This window comes from Chrysochloris asiatica, unplaced genomic scaffold, assembly GCF_000296735.1.
Source record: "Chrysochloris asiatica unplaced genomic scaffold, ChrAsi1.0 scaffold00136, whole genome shotgun sequence".
NCBI classification, from domain to species: Eukaryota; Metazoa; Chordata; class Mammalia; order Afrosoricida; family Chrysochloridae; genus Chrysochloris; species Chrysochloris asiatica.
In genome coordinates, this window is record NW_006408654.1 from 1,381,660 (window position 1) to 1,404,800 (window position 23,141).

A 23,141-nucleotide genomic window follows, 5' to 3' on the forward strand; every position below is an offset into this window, starting at 1 on the left:
TAATATATATATTTAACTTATTTGAGCAGAGTACTATGTACTCCAGATTTCATCAATAATAAAAATTCTGAAAATTAAACATTGTTTGATATAACAGATATCTAATGAGCATCTTTTAATTACTTTTATGGGTTAATAATTGAAATTTTAAATCTGAACCATGAAATTGAATCATGACAGTTTAATTTTTATTTGGTACTTATTTTCCTCTTTCTGTGTTCTAGCCCATATCTGCCTCAGCTGCTTATATTTTGGGTGAAATATGTCGAGATAAAAATGATGCTGTTTTGCCCCTTGTACGACTGCTGCTGCACCATGATAAACTGGTTCCTTTTGCCACTGCAGTGGCTGAATTAGACTTGAAGGATACACAGTAAGAGTGATCTCTTAGTGAATGTTAATTATGCGCTATTTGGGTTTGAGCTTGCCAAATTGCTTTGTAATCTGAATTCTTTAGTATTGAGCAAGGCTTACTGTACAGTAGGCTGAAAAGAACTATTTAGCAGGTAGGTGATAAAAGGCAGTTCTTGAAGATACAAACAAACAGTATTGCCAGCAGTAAAGATAATAATTAATGCGTGATTTTTTTTTTTTAAAAACTCAGTGAAGACATTTTCATTGTTTCTAACCTTTTCTTATTATAGTGATTCCAGTGTCATATATAAAACAACAGGGCAAGCAGGTTTTTTTCCTGTGCTTTTCCAAAATGTTACCATTCTTATATGTATATGTGTGACATTAAAAGCAATCGAGTGGCTTTCTACTCCCATCACAGTCCAAGACAGTTATTTATACATACCAAACCAAGTCTCTTATAGTCGAAAAATTCTGATTCATGTTGACCCCACATGTTTCAGAATAGAACTGAGCTTCATTGAGTTTTCACTGAATGTAACCTTACCAAAGTAGATTGTCAGGACTTTGCTTCTACAGTACCACTGGGTGGATTTGAACTGCCAACTTTTTGGGTATTCATTGACGCACATACATACATATGCTTTATTATTATAGCTTATAACCATCCTATCTGTTTAATCAGTTTTCTTATTTTTAAACTTACTTTCCTATTTATTTGGTGTTTGAAAATCTAGTGATGTGGTTTAAGTGGATGATTAAAATTACTAAAACTGTAAATATAACCAAAGTAAAATCTCATATTATTGGTTTCACAACCTTTGTATACTATTGTTGGTTTCACTGTATTTATGTTTATGTTTCAGAGAGGCAAACACAATTTTTAGAGGAAATTCCTTGGCTACCCGATGTCTGGATGAGATGATGAAAATTGTGGGAGGGCACTACCTGAAAGTAACATTAAAACCTATTCTAGATGAGGTATATACAGAATATACTTCTGATGATGATAGTTTGTGGCCTTAGACTATTTCTTTAAACAAACGATCTGTTCATGAGAATTACATATGCATTCATGTATTGCTAAAAGAATAAGGATGAACACTGTAGAAGTGAAATAAATGTCTGCTTTTCTGTCAACAGATTTTTACTTGCATACTGTAGTGATAGTGTGCATCATTTTTTTCTTGGTTACTGGATTTATGTGCCAGACTTATGTAGTATTTTTATAGTGTTGATTCATAGTTTTAATACTTACAAAAATCTTTATTATTACTTGAAGAATAATCAAATTGTTTAAGAAAAAGCACTAAGTGAACATTTTAATAATTTTCAGATATGTGAAACATCAAAGTCCTGTGAAATTGATCCTATTAAATTGAAAGAAGGAGATAATGTTGAAACAAATAAGGTATGTGTTGTTGTATTTATAATTGCATTGAAGAATGCTCTCAGTGTGCTGTTTCCCACTTATCCTGTAATATACTACATGGAGGGAAGCAGTGCTTTACTTTTTACTTAAAGCCTTTAGTATTAATGGCAGCATTTGCTACAACTAGTTTTTAGAATGTTGGTATTTCTTCATTCAGTTTCTTTTATATTATGGTCTTTTGTATGATCTTTATTCTGGTTCTTATTAAAATAGTTGATTATCTAGTCTCAGCTCTCATTCTGGCCATTGTTTTGGGAACAAATTGATCAGACTAAGTACACAATGATTTGGTCAATTAATACTTTTAATTGCCCAGGGAAACCAATGAGTATGTTAGGGTCACAGGTTTGTATTCATTACAGTAGACAATATTACCATCCTGTCTACGTGCTGGGCTCTACAAGTTCTTACCCTGACTTTCCTAGTTCACACATGAATGGGTTTGCCCACGAAAATGTCTCTGCAATCAGTGGATGGCTACAGACAAGTTCTCTCAGTAATGCACTTAGTTTCATTAGGGTGCCTTCAAAAATGTTACGTTTTGTGCTATGGAGAAAAAAATGTTTTTGATCATTCTAAAGACCAGTCTTACTAGTCAGAAAGAGACTTGAAGAACCCCCATGAGTATGGCCCTTGGTCATCCTTCAAGTGTGAAACTGAACTCCCCCTTGTAGGCCAGTTTCAACAGTTTTTAGACTTAATCCTTGTACAATTAAGTAAGAAAATAAATTGTTCTTTAAATGAATGAGTTTGTAGAATACATGACTTTAGAGAATACTAGATAGAAATTTTCTAATAAACTTAATATCATTGCATTTTTCCCCCATAAAGGCTGCTTTTATAAAGTCGACATCTTAATGTTTATTTGCCTTCTTAAATCCTACAGGAGAATCTGCGCTACTTTGTAGATAAGCTATTCAGTACAATTGTAAAATCCAGTATGAGCTGCCCCACTGTAATGTGTGATGTCTTTTATTCTTTAAGGCAAATGGCTACTCAACGATTTCCTAGTAAGTGCCTTGTTTTGCTAAAACTTGCCATTTCTTTGTCCATGTTTGATTTTTTTTTTTTCTAAATGTCTATTATGCATTTGGTTTGTGTGAAATGTTTAAAGTGTAAGTGCAGTCTGGTTTTTCAAAGGGTTCTAGCCTTTTTATTGAACACCTGATTTGTTTTCCTTGTACTTTCAAAACAAATAGTTTATTTCAACCCTTGGCAACTCCATGTCAGGAATAGGTCAGATTACCATTATTTTTAAGAAAGGTAAAAATTTGGAATTATAATGTTACATCGGTAAACATTTGTGCCAGGTGTTTATGAGATTGGTAAATAAAAGTATCTTCATTATTTGTACCCACCTGCCTTTTCTCTACTATTCATTTATTCAAATAGCCAAATTTTTAAAATTCTATATAGGTGAGAGGTTTTTTGCAGAAGTGATTGTAGACATTGGAAGCATCTCTAATGCAGCATACATATAATTTTGAGGTACATATATCACTAGCCTGGAATTCTGGTGTGGCACTGTAGGATAAGCACTGGAATGCAAATGACAAAGTCAGCAGTTCAAACCCACCAGCTGCTCCTCAGAAACCCTAGACAGGGTCACTATGAGTCAGAACCGACTCAACGGCATTTAACAACAACAACATGTCATTGACTGTTGTTGTTAAGTGCTGTCAAGTTGGTTCCCACCCATACAACCCTGTGTAGGGCTTTGGCTGGTGAACTTGAGCCACTGACCTTATGGTTCAAACCAGCTTTGCAGTCTAGCTCTTTTTATGCTTTAACTTCATGAGAGTAGCTACATCAAAGCTTTGGTTGGGAATACTTTGTAAAATTAATAGTTGCTATTAATTTTATAAAGTTTATTTACATATCACAAATGTATAAAAAAATACTTTTTTTATACATTTGTGATATGTAAATAAACTTTCCAGATCTGTCTCAGTGGAGTGGATAGGGTGAGGTTAAGGGGTGTCAGGCAGCTACCTAAGTTATCCATCAACCCAGATGTATGAAACTATTGTGGGACCATCTAAAGAGATTTTGCTGTTTTATAGTGTTCTTTTAAGTGTGTGTGGGCACATATACATCTGCATGTGCACCCATAATTCCCCGTCTGGTAAATTTATTCAATACTGAAGTAGTGGGACTGAGTTGCTTAACTTAGGTGTAGATAAATTTAGACTTAGATGTTTTTGTTAATTATAGCAAAAGACATAGGCAGTTAATTTCAAATCAGTCTACTCAATTTGGTCTTGGTAACAAAATTAAAGAGGAGTAGAGACATCAAGTGGAAAGATGAAGTGCTGATTGAGATTATATTTTTTTAAAGTGACAACTACATTGAGTGCTTAGTGAGTGAGCAGGCCCATTGCTAGTCTGTAGGTAGATAATGAAACTAAGGTTTATACAAGTTGGATACCTTGTCCATGGCATGGCCAACAGGCAAGCACAACCTTAAACCTAGATCTGTTCTCCAAAGCATATGCTGCTACTAATCACTGTAGCCTACCCAGTGATCTTGGTCTTAAATATGCGCTATAGTCTCATTTATAGAAATGATCTAAAACTTGTTTTACGACTTTTTCTTGAATACAGATATACCTCAGCTGTTATTCATTGACTTAAATATAAATATGCCTTCCTATCCTCAGCAGACTACATATTGGTAGTTTTGTTGCCATAGGTATTTTCATATTCTCTCATTGTTCTTCCTTCCTGCCCTGAAGAAGAAAGCTAGGAAGGGGAGGCAGCAGGTGGGAAGCAAGTCTTATTAGACATACAGGTTCAATGACTTGTCAGTGGTTTCCGTATGAGTGACTTCTAAGTGTTCAAACCAAATCCAGGTATTCTTTTCCTCGTTAACTGCTCCTCCACCATCTGACTTTTGTCTCTCTCTGAAATGAAAGCAATAGGTGAGTATTCAGAGGCAGAAGTATTATACACATCAACATTTTTATATGGAATATTGATAGCTTTTTTCAAGTAATGATTTTTATTAATGGTTTTTATTATACAGTCTTTACTCTTATTGGGAACTTTGATAGACAAGTTGAAATAATATCCTAAAACTGAAAGCACTGTCTTTAGGGATTCAGTACTACCACTAGGTAGTGCTAGATACTTTTGATTCTGTGATAATTTAAAAAATCTTTTTTTATAGACGAGGAAAAGTATTTTTCGTATTAAAATATAAAGTATCAGCTTTGTCTTTCATCTTTGTTTCCATTTTTTAGTCATAGGATTTCTTTAATTTAGTCATAATCATTACTATCATTTCATCAACTTAATCCTTACAAAATTACAAATTATATTATTCTTTAATTTCATTTTCATGAGTTTTCAGTATTTTTACTTTGTCATCTGCTCTTTAATTCAGTGTTTTTGTGCATGACATTTCACCGTTTTCTTTCCTGCAGATGACCCTCATGTTCAGTATTCTGCAGTGAGCAGCTTTGTATTTCTTCGTTTCTTTGCTGTAGCCGTAGTATCACCTCATACTTTTCATTTGCGACCTCATCATCCAGTAAGTGTTTGCTTTTCTTAAAGCTGTATTCCATTTTTATTTATTTTTATTAGAATGCAAAAGAGATAAAATAGCAAGCTAATTTCACTTGGCTTTGTTTTCTTATAATTGTAAAATTTACTGGGTATTTTCTTTCTTGGTCATTTCAGTCTATAAGGTAAAGCTGAAAATTCTTTTTTTATCTTTTGTTGTTAAAAGATAATTCCACGGAGTGCCATGGTGATGGGTACAAAGGGGATTCCTTATGTATTTACCTCTGCTGTTGAGTGTGGTATGGTTGTCAATTTCCATAATATAAGGGTTTAGTGTTGTTTTTTTAAGTAGCTACAGGTTTAGTTTTTGTTTTTTAATAGAACCAACTTTAGTATATTAAAATAACTTAATCTTACATATATGTTTAAATCATGAAAATGTTAGGGGATTCATTGCTGAGAGGTATAGAAACTTGTACTGGAACAATAATTTGTTTGGTATCTCTATGTTTTTACTTTTGTTCCCTTAATGTGATATTGGAAGGTATGCTGGTGGCATAGTAGGTTATGTGTTGGTCTGTGTTAACCACAAGATTGGTGGTTCAGACTCATTATAGAAGAAAGATGAAGACATCTGCTCCTATAAAGATTTATAGTCTCAAAAACCCGAAGAAGCAGTTCTCTGCCCGGGGATAGGGTTGCTATGAGTTGGAATCGACTTGATGGCAGGGGGTGTTTTTTTTAATGAAATATTATAAATATATGAGATTTAAGTTTTTTAAGCATATAATACTTTTGTTATGAAGCCTTACTTAATTACTAAATTGAAATCTGTACTTAAGATATGTAAGCGTATGCTTACTTATCTTAACATTTAAAAATTATTATTTTTACTGTTTTTGTTTCCTTTTCATGCAGTATATTATTGCTGACTCTTTTATTTTTTGTTCCAATTATTTATAATCATATTTCATTACTCCCAGTTGCAGATTTATACAAGAAATAATAATGTTGTTGTTAAGTGCCATTGAGTTGCTTCTGACCCATAGTGACCCCTATATAGAGTTTCCGAGGAGCAGCCGGTGAGCTTTAACTGCCAATCTTGTAATTCAAACGGTTTTGCAGTCTGGCGCATTAACCCACAGCGCCACACCAGGAATAATAATAGACAACAGTTATTTAATGTTTACCTAGAACCAGATCTTTTTCTGACTTCTTCATTTGTATGCTGGTAAATCTATTCCAAATCATGGTGACTCTATAGAACAGAATAGAATTGCCTGATAATATTGAATCTTTATGGGAGCCAATCATCATCTTTAATCCTGTGGTGTTGCTGGTGGGTTCAAACCGAACACTTAACCACTGTACTAGCAGGGCTCCTTTTGTTCTATCTGTTGTTATTATGTGCCATTGCATGGGTTTCAACTCATAATGACTCTGTATAGAGTTTCCAAGGAGTGACTTGAACTACTGCCCTTGAGGGTATCCTAAAACATCACACTAGGACTTCTTGTTCTAAATAGGCCTTGTTTATATGTTTTAACTCCCAGAAGCCTATGAGGTAAATTCTGTTACCGTCCCCATTTACAGATTGTTGTTGTTGTTGTTGTTGTGAAGTGTCGTGGAGTCGGTTCTGACTCATAGCGGCCCTGCACAGGGTTTCCGAGGCTGTAAATCTTTACGGGAGCAGAACGCTTTATCTTTCTCCTGCGGAACCGCTGGTAGTTTCGAACTGCTGACCTTGCGGTTCACAGCCCGATTCATAACCACTACGCTACTTCTTTGAGAACAATATCTGTGTCTTTTTCAAGTTTGGCTATCCCTAGCAGTTTCTAGGGCAAGTAGATGGTCACTAGTATTTGATGAACTAAAGATAATAGTAGCTCAAAGAGCCAGTCAAAATGAGTAGTCTTTTCTGAGGTATGAAAACTAAACGCATGCTTTTAATAGAGGAGGAAGAAACCAGCAGAAAGGGGGAAATTAGAGAAGAATACTTACCAATGTTGTTGTTAATTGCCATTGAGTCCATTCCGACCTGTAGCAACCCTGCATAGGGTTTCTGAGGATGGTGAGCTTGAATTGCCAACACTGCAGTTTAAAATGACTTTGCAGTCCAACATCTTAACCCACAGTGCCACTTACCAATACCAGGTCATGTTTTGGAGGATCCATAAAGATTGTCTTTAGGGACTTCCGGTTTGGGCGATAGCAGTGAAAACCAGGTAGGGAATGCTCCGTTGTGAAAAGACGTGCATCCCACTAAGGAAGCACTCATAGAACAATTCCAGTGCTCTGGATCTACCATAAGATCCAGGATGTCAGTTTCCCCCACTCGCAAGTGAAAAAAATCACAATAACAAGGAAATACTGCAAGTTAGGAATCTAGAGACTGGACTTCCTTAGCAGCCATGCTGCCCTGGCAGAATTTAGAGGGTGGGGCTACAGCCAGTCCGGCTCAGAAAACTGGCAGCGCTCAAAGCAGTGCAGAGACATTTACAAAAAAAGAGGCGTGGGAGACTACACATTTCTCCCTCTTTCTCCTGGTGGCGCTTTCATTGCTCAGCCCGGACAACATCAGTTGGGACAGTTTTCCTACAGTACAGAGAGAGGGAGCTTGGCGGAGACTTATGATGTCACCTGTAGAGACACAGCCCTAAAATTTTATCCAGCAAGATCCTTGGCAAAGGTGCACCTTGGAGTTGATTCTGGACTGGGAGTGGGGTTTCCGGGGCTGCGAATCTGTGGGGGAGCAGAGCACCTCACTTTTCTCCCGCGGTGCAGCTGATGGTTTCGAGCTGCTGACCTTGGCGGTTTGCAGCCACTGCACTACCTGAGCTCCCTGCGCAGGACCCATATAAAGCAATCTGTAAAACCCCAACATGAAAGGACCCAACCATCCCAAGAACTGTGCTGTGTACATGCAGATATCTAGCTGACCTTCAGAGACAAAAATAGTGGCCAATCTCTCTCCCGTTAACTGCTCAATATCTACCTGCGGACCTCTACTGTAGTGCCTGAGAGAGTGAACACCCTCACCTACTGCTGGAGGCTTCTACCTTGCACACATACTGCCTGTGTAGTTCAGGTCAGTTGACCACAGCTTCATTTCTATTCCAAAGTAAGTGGTGGTTTTTGTCTCTGCATTTATATTACTTCTGCTTTTGGTCCTTTTGACCACACATCTTTCCTGGAGGTGGGAGCCTTTTCTCCCAACATTACCCAAGAAGAGACAGCAATTATGGCCATATAGCCAAGCTATAAGCATATCCCATAATATTCCACCACTGAGACAAGAGCCAACAACACCTGCTAAGCAGTACATGTTAAAAGGGAAGCCTATCTCCCGATCATATTCACCAGGAGACTTAACACCAGTAAACTTAACACTAAAGAATAAACATTCACTTAAGCTTTAAAAAAAACACACATAACTATCGGAAATGACGAACAAAAAAGAACAAATGATATAGAAACATGTCCAAAAACAGAAGAGAGTAGCTGAGACAAATGAGCTGGAGACAAAGGCTTTCTAGAAGAGGAAGAGCAGGTTTTGGATATGCCTGAGAAAGAATTCAGGAGAATGATAGGGAAGCAAATTCAAATGCTCCGAAAAGGGGTGGAAGAAAACAAGGAAGAAGTTAGGAAAGTTGTACAGGAGCAATCAAATAATATTGATACAGCATTGAAAACCATTCAAAACCTGCAAAAAGATGTCCAGATGAATTAATAATAAGATATCAGAAATGGACAATACACTGACAGGGGAAAGGAGCAGAATTGAAGACATAGAAGCCAGAACTAGCAAGCTGGAAGACAAATCTCTCAGTACTGCTAAGATAGAAGAACAAGCATAAAAAGGATATAAAAAATCTGAAGAGAGTCTAAGATTCATGCTGGATAACATGAAGAGGAACATCTTAAGAATCATTGGCATTCAGAACAGGAAGAATCAGAGAAGTCCACAGAGGAGATAGTTGAAGAGCTTCTGGAAGAAAATTTCCCTAACATCTTGAAAGATGAAAAGATAAACATTCAAGAAGCCCTACGTACCCCAGGAAGGATAGACCGCCAAAAGAAAGTCACCAAGACATATAATAATCAAGCTCTCCAAAATCAAAGACAAGGAGAGAATACTAAAAGCGGCCAGGGAGTAGAGAAATGTCACTTATAAAGGCAAGCAAATCAGATGAAGCTCTGACTATTCAGAGCAAACCATACAGGCAATGGGGAGACATATACAAAGCCCTACAAGAAAAAAATGTTAACTAAGAATTGTCTATCTAGCAAAACTATCATCAAATATGATGGTGTGATCAAGACATTCCGTGATAAACAGAATCTGAGAGATTTTATCAAAACTAACCCAGCACTTCAGAATATCCTAAATGGAGTTCTGTGGACTGAAAACCAACAGGAACACACAACAGAGATTGACAGGTATGACAACACCACCTGGCACTCAGTCAACAGACAGCAGAATCCAGAACAAAACAAGACTACAACAACAGACTCAAAGGAGCTGGGAGGTCAGCTGAAGATCAAAATGATATTAATGTCAAAGAAGGGACAAACATAGTAACAGAGACCCAGGTGGTGAGGATGTCAGGTAAATTACAGAATACAATGTATACCCTTAAAACGAGAGAACTGTTAGTAGACTATAAAGTAACCCAAAGAAAGTTAATACTTCACAACTTATCATGAAAATGAACTTCCAGCAGAACAAGCAAACATGAAAACTAAAAAGAAACCGACAAGAAATAGCACAAAAAACACAAACCCAACACAAGAAGGCATGCAGAACAAAAGAACGAACAGCCCTACCAAAAAAGTAACATAATGGCAGCAATCAATTCATACTTATCAATAATTACATTGAATGTCAATGGAATGAATGCACCAGTGAAGAGACAGTGACAGAGTGGATAAGAAAACAAGACCCTTCAATATGCTGCCTGCAAGAGACACACCTTACACACAAAGACAAAAACAGACTAAAAATTAAAGGATGGAAAAAAATATACCAAGCTAACTGCAACAATAAACAAGCATGAGTGGCAATACTAATCTGACAAAGTAAACTTTAAGAGTGTCTTTAAAAGAGAAAGTGATGGAGACCCTGAAAAGAACAACTCCTTTGAAGAACTCCTTTGAAGTACTTATATGGGTGTCTTTGATCTTTCTTTTTTTTGTTTGGTACCTCAGATACTGCCATAAGGTAGGGATACACAGCTGATTGTTGTTAATTGAGTAATAAGTATATTTACAATAATGAAGGGGAGGGAATAAAAACACCTCATAGGATTTGGTTCCTTATTTTGGAGGCTTAGGGTCATGGTGTCATGGACCATTCCAGTTAATTGGCTTAAAAGCATGGTTTAGTGCTTCTATTCTGTGTCCTAGCTTGTTGTGTAGTGCGTAGGCTAGCACACAGCCATGCAACAATTGGCCTCAGTCACTTGGAGCAACAGAGGCAGAAGGAGATTCAGAAATAGGAAGAGGCTGTGAAATGGAGACCTGGTGTAGCAATGTAGGATAACTACCGGATTGCTAACCTAGCCACTCCTTAGGAACCCTATACAGGGTCGCCATGAGTTGGAACCAACTAGATGGCACTTAACAACAGCAATATAGGAATATGTGGCTAATTGCTTCAATAAACAGCTGGGTTCTTGGCTGTGAGACCAAAACTGGATTACCATTGCTGGTCATTTTGATCAAAGATTCTATAAAAGAACCCTGATCAAAAAGGTAAAATGCAGAACAGAATTTGGAATACTCATGGACTCCAGACTTCCTGGAGCCATGAAGACTAGCTGAGCACCTGAAATTATTGCCTTGAGAGAGTCTAAGCCTTGAACCAAAAACAGCCTCTGCATTCTTCTTAAAACCAAACAGTAGTTTCACTAAAATAGTAGAAAAAACGTCTGCCTTGATGAGTATGCTTTTAAGAACTCTGGGCTCAATTTGACAACAGGAACCCCAGGGGGCACTGCGTTTATGTTAATGGGGGAGGAACAACTTAGGAAAGGAGAGTGAGTGGTTGCACAACTGGAAGAATGTAATCGATGTCACTAAATGGTACTTGTAGAAATGGCTGAACTGGTTTATGTTTTGCTGTGTATATTCTTAACGACAAGGCAAGGTAAACTATGAAAAAGTATGGTGCCAAATGGTGGTTTTTAGAACAGTTCGAATGTGGCGTTCACCAGAGAAACAACAGCTAAATGATATTATTGTCATAAAATAGTGAGGGCCATATTGATATAAACAAACTTGAGTGTGATGTGCAGAACTTGTACAAAATATGCTTTGTTCCCTTTTTCCATTTCCGGGTAGTAATGGTCTAAAATACAAATTTTAAAACCACATTTGAACAGAGAAGTCTTGGTGAAACTCATTTTAAATTCAGTTTACCAACACATTTATAGGATTTTATTTTCTTTAGAGGCAGAGAATTTTAGGGACTTCTTATATCTTGCTGTAGCACTGTTGGATAAACACTAGACTGCAAATTATACGGTCAGTGGTTCAAACCCACCAGCCACTCCTGAAACTCTGTATAGGGTCGCTATGAGTCAGAATTGAATAGATGGCTCTAACAACTACTATATCTATAATGGAATCCTGACTGTTCCAGCTAAGATATTTTCTAAATGACTTTACTTTAGATGAGTAACTATTTCATAATGATGACATTCCAGTATGTTCCTTTTTCTTCAGATTCCCATATACCCTGGACTTTTTGTCCCTTTGTATCAATTTCTTATTTTTAATGTTAAGTGCTATCAAATTAGTTCCAGTTCATAGCGATCCTGTATGGTGTTCCTGAGGAGCAGCTGGTGGGGTTTAAACTGCCAACTCAGTGGTTTGCAGTCCAGGGCTGATCCCCAGTGCTAAAATTTAAAAACTTAACTGAAGCTTTTTGGTATCTGAAATTTCCTGGGCATATCTTTTTTTTTTAACTCATAATTTTTTATTTTTTTTAGTTTTACATTCATTTTATCATATATCGTCTCATTGCCATGGTTACAATCCCCTCCATGCCATCCTTCCCCCGTACCCACCAGGTCTTCAGCACGTAGTCGCTCTCCCTCTCTGGATCTAAACTTTCCAGCTGCTCCATCGCTCCATGTCATCATCTCTGGCTCCATTTCAGGCATCACTGCTTCTCTGGGTAGGGTCCCACTCTCTGCTCTTCTCCCTTGATGGTCCTAGGAACCTCCGCTCCTAGACTGAAAACTTAATCACTCCCCTCCTTGCTATAAAACGTCTGTCTTTACATTTTCGACCCTCACAATTAGTCCTGATAACAATTATTCACTGTTGTATCACAAGAGACCCGTCTGCATTTCATTGCATCAGTCCCACCTAGTCAGATTGAGTACTACTCAGTGGAGATTCTACCTTCCTCCAGGCCCTCTGGATCTAGGTTCCTTCTTGAAAGCTTGTAAGCCACTCATTTCTTTCCTTTGTAGCCCCTCGACCCCCTTTGGGTAGCCAATGTCCAAGTTGCCCATCTCTGTCTACTCTGTGTGTGGAGGGGGTGGGAATGATTCTTGCTGTAAGGATTTGTTCCCTCTTTTGAGCTACTGCTTCCATAGGTGTAGGTCAAGATCATCAAATTGTATGAGAATACTTTTTTGGTTTTTTTCCCCTCTTCTTTTTACTTCTGGTTGAGCTCTGATCATCCAGTCACTGCAGCCAGAATAAGTGGGTATTATCTGCAAGTGTGGGTGTTCTTATGCATATGCCCTCTCTTCTTATCAGCTGGATGCTTCACTCTCCACTGTAGTCGTCTGTGGCTATGTCACTGACTCTGGTCCCAAGAGTCCCCAGATCTTGCCACACTGCTGGCCAACCAGGTCTTCACCCAGGTTCACAGAAGTCTATTGAACGTTGTAGGGCTTACCTGGGCATATCTTTTGATGGAAGATGTTACTTACTTGAATCCCTCAAAGAAAGAAGTATGTTCTGTTGTGACAAGGGACTTGGTTATACAGGTGCATGCCTTAATGAAAACTCATCAGATTATGCATTTAAGATCTCTTCATTGTATATAAATTTATCCAGTAGTGTTTTTTTGTTTTGTTTTGTTTTTAAAGCTAGGAGCAAAGAACACTGTTCAGTCAGGTTTATTTTCATACAGTTTTTTCAGGTAGGCAGGCCTGAAAAACACTGTGGGTAGAACAGACCCAAATAGTTACTCTCTTATAAGATCGTATATGAACTGGGTGACTTCTCATTTCCTAAATTAAATTTAGATCTTTGTTTCCATGGTGAAGAGTTGATTTCAGAGTCTGTATAAAATTATTGACTGCATAGAGGTGGATTGAGCACAGAAAATTTGGAAACTAAAATTTAAATATGTAAGGTAGGAAAAATCAGTGCCATTCCAAAATGAATATAATTTATCAGATAACCCAAACAGTATACTACCATAGTGTTTAAAACAACTTCTCTATGCTAATTGATTAGATTATAACTTTCTAAACGAATACCTCTTTATAATTATTTGGGGAGAGATTATTGGTGATATGTGGCTTCTTTAGTCTCTTAATTCTTTCGTCCAGTAAGTTGTGCCCACTGATAGCCAGGTTTTTAACTACATTTGTGGTTTTATTTAATAGTTTTGAGTAACAGTTTTAGAACACTGTAATCTATTCACCATATTCTACTTTTTGTACAACTGTATTTCTTTAAAAGCTTATCAGGTATTTTGTGTTTGTCTTTTACATTCTTCAGGATGCACAGACAATCAGGACATTAACTCTCATCTCAAAAACAATTCAAACTTTGGGAAGCTGGGGGAGTCTGTCCAAAAGCAAGGTAAGTTTTTACATTCCTTACCACATACCTCAATATTGCTGTACCCTTCACCCTCACTCCCTCACTGCAAATTTAAAACAAAGCAAAGAAATAAACAAATGTAATAGCTGTCTCAGGTAGATAACTTACTTGTTACAGAGGATTATTTCCTCTCAATTTATATCATAATATAGATACATAAGAGGAGAAGCGAGCCTAGTAAGAAGATGGCAGGGGCTGTGTTTATGTGCTTATCTGTGCTGTAATCATAGCTCCAAACCCCATGAATAAATTATTAATACCTTTTTTGGTTTAATCCTCAGTTTGAAAATGCAGTCCGTTGTATTTTTATTTCCGTACTTAACATATATAATTCCTGTGTTCTTTTCTTAGTCAAGTTTCAAAGAGACATTCATGTGTGAGTTTTTCAAAATGTTTCAAGAAGAAGGATATGTTATAGCAGTTAAGAAGGTATGCTCTTTTTACTCTAAATATATTAAACATTTCTTGTCATGTAACATTTGGGGAAGTAAACATTCTGTGTTGAACATAGAGAATGCAAAAGTATACTTGTTTATTGAATTATTTCTCCCCAACATCTTCACATTTTATGTTATTCTGTTATTCCTGGAAGTTAATTCTTAGTTTACACACACACAAAAAATTCGTGTTTAAACTGTCCATCAAATATAAAAAAGCTCTCCTGACCAAAATAACTAAGGGAAAGACGGAGAAGATTCAAATAACACAGATAAAAAATGAAATAAGTGACATTACAACAGAACCAAATGAAATTAAAAAGGTTTATACCAGAATATTATGAAAAACTGTACTCCCAACAAATTTGAAAACCTAGAATAAATGACCATATTTCCAGAAACACATTGCCAACCTAAACTAACATAGGCAGAGGTAGAACATTTGAACAGACTCATAAGCCAAAAATAAAAAAATTCAGAGGTCATTAAAAAACAAAAACCTCCCAACAAAAAATTAAAACCCTGGTCCAGCTGGCTTTAGAGAATTCTATCAAACATTCAGAGATGGGCTGACACCGATTCTATAGAACGTAGAAAAGAATAAATACTTGAAAATTCATTTAGGAAACAAGTATATGACCATCCACTTGTAGAGAGTTGATCTGTGACAAAGGACTTTTGTTGTAATGTGCAATGGAGTCGGTTCTGACTCACAGTGACCCTGTATAGGGTTTTCAAGGAGCAGCCTTTGGGTTTGAACTATCAACCTAGTGACTGAAAGCCATTAAATGGAAAAGAGATAGTCTTTTTAACAAAAGATGCTGTCAAAACTGGATATCTATTTGCAGAAAAACAAAGCAGAATCCATATCTTACATCATGGACTAAAAATAAGGACACATTTAGGGATCCTAATTTATAGCCTAGTCTATCAGCATAACTAGAAACACACAAACAGAAGGTAAACTATATGACAGTGACCTCCTAAAATTCAATTACTTAATCACATTAAAGGACTTCTCCAAAAGAGTATATGATGGGCAACAACATATCTGGCAAAAGACTTAGCTCTGAAATTTGTAGAAAACCTCAATACCTCAACAACAAAAAGACAATCCAGTGTAAAAATGGGTAAAGGACATGAACAGACACTTGACCAAAGAAGACAATCAGATAGCCAACAAATATATGAAGAGATGCTTGCAATTATTAGATATTAGAGAAATGCAAGTAAAAACTACAATGAGATGTTATCTCTTCCCAGCAGTAATAACACAACTAGAAAGCAACAAATGCTGCCTGAGTTAGGGAGATTGGAACTCTCATACAATGCTGGTGGGATTGTAAAATGCTACAACCACTATGGAAAACAGAATGGCGTTTTCTTAACGAGTTGGAGATACTATATGATCCAGAAATACCACTATTAGGTATATATCCTAGAGAAATAGAGTTGGGATACGAATACATATATGCACATACATGTTCATTGTAGCACTATTAACAATAACAAAAAGATGGGAATAACCTAAGTGCCTTCAAGACAATGACACTAACTATCCCTCCCATAGCACTCTCCTCTTCTTCTGGAATGATAATTCAGTGCAATGGCCACACACAACTCAGCCTCCATACTTAAACAATTAAGGGGTTTATAGGGAAGTTAATAGTCATTAAGACAACAAAAAAGGAAAAGGTCAAAATGGATGTCAGAAGAGACTCTGAAACTTGCTCTCCAGCGTAGAGATGCTAAAGCAAAAGGAAGAATTGAAGAGGAGGTCCAAGAGCTGAACAGAAAATTTCAAAGATCAGCTGGAGAAGATAAAACCAAATGCTATAATAAAATATGCAAAGATTTGAAATTAGAAAACCAAAAAGGAAGAACATGGTCAGCATTTCTCAAGCTGGGGGAACTGAAGAAAAAATTCAAGCCTCGACTTTCATTATTGAAAAATTCTCTGGGCAAATTATTGAATGATGAAGAATGCATCAAGAAAAGATGGAAGGAATACACAGAGTCATTGTACCAAAAGGAAATGGTTAATGTTCAGCCATTTCAAGAGGTATCATATGAACAAGAGCCAATGATACTCAGGGAGGAAGTCCAAAGTGTATTGAAGGAATTGGCGAAGAACAAGGCACCAGGAATTGATGGAATAAAAATGGAAATCTTTCAAGAAAGTGAGGCGGCGCAAGAGGCACTCACTCATCTCTGCCAAGAAATTTGGAAGACAACTATCTGGCCGACTGATTGGAAGAGATCCATATTTGTGCCCATTCCAAAGAGAGGTGACCCAACGGAATGCGGAAATCATCGGACAATCTCTTTGATATCTCAAGTAAGTAAAGTTTTGCTAAAGGTAATACAGAAACGGCTACAATCATACATTGACAGAGAACTTCCAAAGGTTCAAGCTGGATTCAGAAGAGGCCGTGGAACGAGAGATATCATTGCTGATGTCCAGTGGATCTTGGCTGAAAGCAGAGAATGTCAGAAAGATGTTTACCTATGCTTTATTGACTACGCAAAGGCTTTCAGTTGTGTGGATCATGACAAGCTATGGACAACATTGACTTACAGAACACTTAATTGTACTTCTGAGAACTCTGTACCTGGACCAAGAAGCAGTTGTTCGAACAGAGCATGGGGACACTAAATGTTTTAAAATTGGGAAAGGTGTGCGACAAGGTTGTATTCTTTCACCATACTTATTCAACCTGTATGCTGAGCAAATAATACGAGAAGCTGGGTTCTATGAAGAAAAACGTGGCTTCAGGATTGGAGGAAGACTCATTAACAACCTGCGATATGCAGATGATACAACCTTGCTTGCTGAAAGTGAAGAGGACTTGAAACATTAACTGATGAAGATCAAAGAACACAGCCTTCAGTATGGATTGCATCTCAACGTCAGGAAAACAAAAATCCTCACCACTGGACCAATAACATTCTTATCAATGGAGAAAAGATTGAAGTTGTCAAGGACTTCATTCTTCTTGGATCAACTATCAACACTTGCGGAAGCAGCAGTAAAGAGATCAGACGACGTATTGCATTAGGCAAATCTGCGGCACAGGAACTTTTTAAAGTGTTGAAGAGCAAAGATGTCACCTTGAGGACTAAGGTGCGCCTGACCCAAGCCGTGGTATTTTCAATAACCTCATATGGATGTGAACACTGGACAGTAAATAAGGAAGATCGTAGAAGACTTGATGCCTTTGAATTGTGGTGTTGGAGGAGAATACTAAAAGTGCCATGGACTGCCAAAAGAACTAATAGATCTGTCTTGGAAGAAGTGCAGCCAGAGTGCTCCTTAGAGGCCAAGATGGCTAAACTTCGTCTCTCATACTTTGGACATATTGTCAGGAGGAAACAGTCGCTGCAGAAGGATGTCATGCTGGGTAAGATGGAGGGTCAGAGAAAAAGAGGAACACCCCCAACGAGATGGATCGGCCAGGTGGCATCATTGATGGCGTCAAGTGTGGCAGCGGTAGTGAGGTTGGCCCAGGATCGGACGTTTTTCATTCTGCTGTGCATGTGGTCGCTATGAGTCAGTTCTGACTCGATGGCACCTGACAACAACAACAATAGGTTACAATTCAGGGCACCGTTCTGCCAGTCAAGATAACCTCTCTGCTGGTCCTCGACCCTTAACCTGACCTCTTCCCTGCCCACCAATGTTACAAAATTGGTTTAGAGCTGCTGATAAATGCTCACAGAACATACCACTCCTCTGTAAGCCTTATCCTGAAGGCCCTCGGAATTTGCTGAAGTTAATTCAAAATAGACTGCAATAGGAAACTGCCAGAAACTTAAGCCAGATTCAGAGGATATGGAACTAGGGATATCGTTACTATGTCAGATGGATCTTGGCTGAAAGCCAAGAGAATACCAGATGATTGTGTGGATCATGACAAGTTATAGATAACATTGGGAAGAATTGTTATTCCAGAACACTTGATTGTGGTCATGAGGAACCTGTACATAGATCAAGAGGCAGTCATTCTGACAAAACAGGGAGATACTGAATGGTTTAAAATTGGGAAAAATATGTACTTATTCATTCTGTTTGCTGAGGAAATAAATCCAAGACGCAGGATTATATGAAAAGTGTGACTTCAGGATTGGAAGAAGACTTTATTAACAACTTCAATGTGCAGATAACACAACCTTGCTTGCTGAAAGCAAAGATGACTTAAAATACTCACTGATGAATATCACAGAACACAGTCTTCAGTATGGGTTGCAACAATTGTAGAGAAAACAAAAATCCTCACCACAGTAAAAACATTTAAGTGGAGAGAAGATTGGAATTCTCAGAGACTTCATTCAGCTTGGGTACACAGTCAACACTCTTGGAAGCAGCAGTCAAGAAATCAAAGTATTGTACTAGGCATATCTGCTGTACAAGATCTCTTTAAAGTGTTCAAGAGCAAAGTTACCAGTTTGAGGACTAAGGTGTACTTGACCTAAACCATCGTATTTTCATTTGCTTCATATGTTTGTGAAAGTTGGCCAGTGAATAAGAATGCTCATAGAAGAATTAATGCATTGAATCATGGTGTTGGAGAAGAATAAACTGCCAGAAGAACAAACAAATCTGTGTTGGAAGACGTACAACTAGAATGTTCCTTAGAAGCAAGGATGGCAAGTCTTTGTCTCTTATACTTCAAGCATATTATCAGGAGGGACCAGACCCTGGAGAAGGAAGGACATCATGCTTGGGAAAGTGGAGGGTCAGCGTAAAAGAGGAAGACTCTCAACAAGAGACACTAATTGCCATTTTGAGCCATATAATTCAGGAAGATTCCCTACAAGAGGTACTAAATGCCATTTTGAGCCAGATAATTCATGGTTGTGTGGAGCTGTACAGGATGCATGCCTGGCATCTACCTATTAGATGCTAGTAATATTCCCCAACTTGTGACTATCAAAAATGGCTGCAGACATCACCAAATCTTTCCTAAGGGGCAAAATTGCCTCCAATTTAGAACCATTCATTTAGGTATAAAGGCTTAAGATAGTGTCTGACATAATGAGTACTTACTGCTTTAATCTATTTGAAGACACTTAACACAACAAAAGTACCTTAGGAGCCCTGGTAGTATAGTGGGTTATGCATTGGGCGCTACCCAGAAGGTCAGCAGTTCAAATATACCAGTTGCTCCATGGGAGAATGATGAGACTTTCTGCTCCCATAAAGCTTTGTTGTTGTTGTTAAGTGCCACTGAGTCTGTTCAGACTCATAGTGACCCTTTATAGGGCTTCCAAGAGGTGGCTGGTGGATTTGAACCACCACCTTGCAGTTCATATCAACCTTGCAGTCCAGTGCTTATCCTACAGCACCACCCCAGGACTCCGAAACCCTGTACAGCCTCGGAAATACTATGCAGAGTTGCAATAATATAAATAATGTCTATGACAGTGTCCTCTATAAAGTTACTGTAAACAAAAATTTACAGAAGTATACATTACATAGTTATCCTCACATTGTTGGTATGTGCCGTTAAGTCGGTTCTGACCCATAGCGACCCTGAAGAGGGTTTCCGAGGCTGTAAATCTTTACGGGAGCAGAAATCCTCATCTTTCTCCTGCGGAGCAGCTGGTAGTTTCGAACTACTGATCTTGCGGTTCGCAGCCCGATTCGTAACCACTATGCTACCAGAGCTCCTTTATCCTCACATGAAGCCTACAAAATAGCAACAATTACTATACTTAGAAATTGAGAATATTTTAAAGAATCTGTAATATCTTGGATCTTTAGACCTGAATCATTTGAACAAAATGTAGCACCATTGTAAACCCACAGAAACTTACTAAAAGGAAAATAATTTTAAATTACATCTAAACTTGGCTTTTGCTGATGTGGCGCTGTGGGTTAATGTGTCAGAGTTCAAAGCCTTGAACTGCAAGGTCAGCGGTTCAAGCTCACCAGTTGCTCCTAAGAAGCCCTATACCAGATCACTATGGGTCGAAACTGACTTGATGGCACTTAACAACAAACTTGGCTTGATGAAAGTGCTGTATGTTAATTTATCAGAGTTCTAATTTAGTAATCAGAATTAGCAAGGCCAGATTTTAGGGTTCTGTACAGTTTCTGTAGCATGATTGGTAGTTTCATTGCCAAGAGTATATTTTGTTGAAGTATGTATTTAAAAAATTTTTATAGTGCAAAGGATTTTAAAAATTAGATTTTAAAAATCTAGAATAGTGCAAGTTCAACCAAAATAGTTTTGAGCAACCACTGAAGGCATTTGAGGAGAAAGTCTTTTAAAAGAATAGGCAAAAAAAAAGCTGGCCTTTTATTTTTACATTTAAAACATTGTGGGACAGTGTAGGCAGACTTTTGTTGGCAAGTGTAAGATGTACTGTTTTTTGTATTGAGGTTGTTTTTCCATGTTTTATGACTTAGGCTATAGTACTAGCATCTGATCGTCTTTTTTTTCTGATACTATCAGAATGTAATGTCCGTGGAGAAAAGATTTAAGGGTGCCAAGAATAGTCTGTTCCTACTCTTCCCTGAGTCCCCACTTACATTCTCACAGACTATCACCATAGTACGCTTCCTGTCTCCAGTTTGGCTCTAAGCACCAAAACTGGCACAGGATATTTTGCCCTGATGTACTAGTTGTATTATTCATTAGGTAAGTCTGGATATGTACCGTGCTAGAAATTGCAAAAGTTTTTGAAGCCCTATTTCTGATTTTATATTAGCATTCTCACTAGTGGCATTGACCACTGCTCCAAAAGAAACTACATTATAAGTCTGGCTCCTATACTGTTCCCACAGAATTTAGGAAGGATCAACTAAGTAGTTCTGTAAACAGTGTTACCGTAAAATTTAGCGTCCAAACCAGGACACTCAGAGTTAAAAGGGCACAGTTAGTGACTTCATTTGTCTCAGGTCCACCATCAACATTCATGGAAATAGCAGTCAAGAAATCATACGATGTATTAGGTTTGTTTATCTGTTACACAACATTTATTCAAAGTGTTGAAGTACAAAGATGTTTGAGGACTAAGGTGCACCTGACCCAACCCATGGTATTTTCATTAACCTCATAAGAAGAATGATGCATTTGAGCTATGGTGTTGGAGGAGAATATTAAAAGTACCATGGACTGCCTGAAGAACAAACAAATCTGTATTGGATGAAGTACAGCCAGAATGCTCCTTGGAAGCCAGGACAGTCAGACTTTATCTCTCATACTTTGAACATATTATCAGGAGGGACCAATCCCTGGAGAAGGATATCATGTTTGATAAAGTGGAGGGTCTAAGAAAAGAGGAAGACCCTCAACGAGATGGCTTGGCACAGTGGCAGTAGCAGTGAGCTCATGTGTAGCAATGATTGTGAGGCTGGCACAGGACTGGACAGCATTTCATTCTGTTGTGCACAGGGTCACTGTGAGTCAGTACTGACTCTATGGCACCTAACAACAACATTAGTGACTCTGGAGTCGTGGTATGTTGCCATAGGATAAGCACTGGACTACTTACCACAGGGTTGGTGGTGCACACCCAGCCACTCTTTGGAAACCCTGTATGAGTTGGAATGGATGCGATGGCACTTTGCAGCAGCATTAGTGATTCTGCTTAAACAGTGGATTTGTAGACAAGGACAGTCCTGAGAAAACTGGGGCCCATGATTCCTTATAATTATAATAAACAGTGCACTTAATGATGCTCTATAGGGTAAGCACTGTACTGCTGCCCTCAAGGTCAGTGGTTCAAACCTGCCAGACTCTCCTTAGAAACCCTATAACCAATGTAAAAGCACTTAACAACAATAAATAAATATTTGTGAAATCAATCCATGACTTCAGGCAAACACTGGGAAATTAAGTATTCAGATAACTCTGTTCTGCTCCATTAAGTAGCTTGACCATTGTTAGAGATGGATACTCCAAATTTTCTTGAGCAACCACATTCCTTTTCTGCATATTTTTCATAGGATGTTTATCAATAGTGACTAGATTCCTATGTTATCCCAGAGAATCCAATTACACTTCAGTCATGAATTTTAACACCAGTGCTCAGTGTTAAAATAAGTATATACAAGGAAGGTTTCAAAAGTACATGGAAAAATTCCATATCTTTTCATTGTATTTTTCCATGATCTTTTTGAAGCCCTCTTGTATTATGTTAAGTGCCATTGAGTCAATTCTGATTCGTAGTGACCCTGTACAGGGTTTCCAAGGAGTGTCTGGTGGGTTAACTGACCTTGCAGTTAATAGTCCAGTGCTTATCCAACAGCACTACACCAGGACCCTAGTATTATGTTGTTGTTGTTGTTTTTGTCATGTGCTGTGGAGTCGATTCTGACTCATAGTGACCCTGTCGAGGGTTTCCGAGGCTGTAAATCTTTATGGGATCAGAACGCCTCCTCTTTCTCCCATGGAACAGCTGGTAGTTTTGAACTGCTGACCATGAAATTAGCAGCCCAATTCGTCACCACTACACTATGTTGTTGTTGTCAGGTGCCATCAAGTAGGAACCGACTCATAGAGACCCCATGCACAGCAGAATGAAACAATGTCTGATCCTGGGCCAACCTCACT

The 23,141-nt window shown here is 37.9% G+C and overlaps 1 protein-coding gene across 2 annotated transcripts in view; it reads left to right on the forward strand.

Annotated features, from left to right (window-relative positions):
• RASA2 (RAS p21 protein activator 2) overlaps window positions 1–23,141 on the forward strand; it is a 168,804-nt gene that overhangs the window by 119,950 nt on the left and 25,713 nt on the right. For both annotated transcript variants that reach the window (XM_006869846.1, XM_006869847.1), the window contains exons 11-17: window positions 225–373; window positions 1,221–1,335; window positions 1,691–1,765; window positions 2,673–2,796; window positions 5,212–5,318; window positions 14,039–14,122; window positions 14,495–14,572. In XM_006869846.1, coding sequence (XP_006869908.1) covers window positions 225–373; window positions 1,221–1,335; window positions 1,691–1,765; window positions 2,673–2,796; window positions 5,212–5,318; window positions 14,039–14,122; window positions 14,495–14,572 — 732 coding nt within the window. The remainder of the gene's footprint in view (window positions 1–224; window positions 374–1,220; window positions 1,336–1,690; window positions 1,766–2,672; window positions 2,797–5,211; window positions 5,319–14,038; window positions 14,123–14,494; window positions 14,573–23,141) is intronic.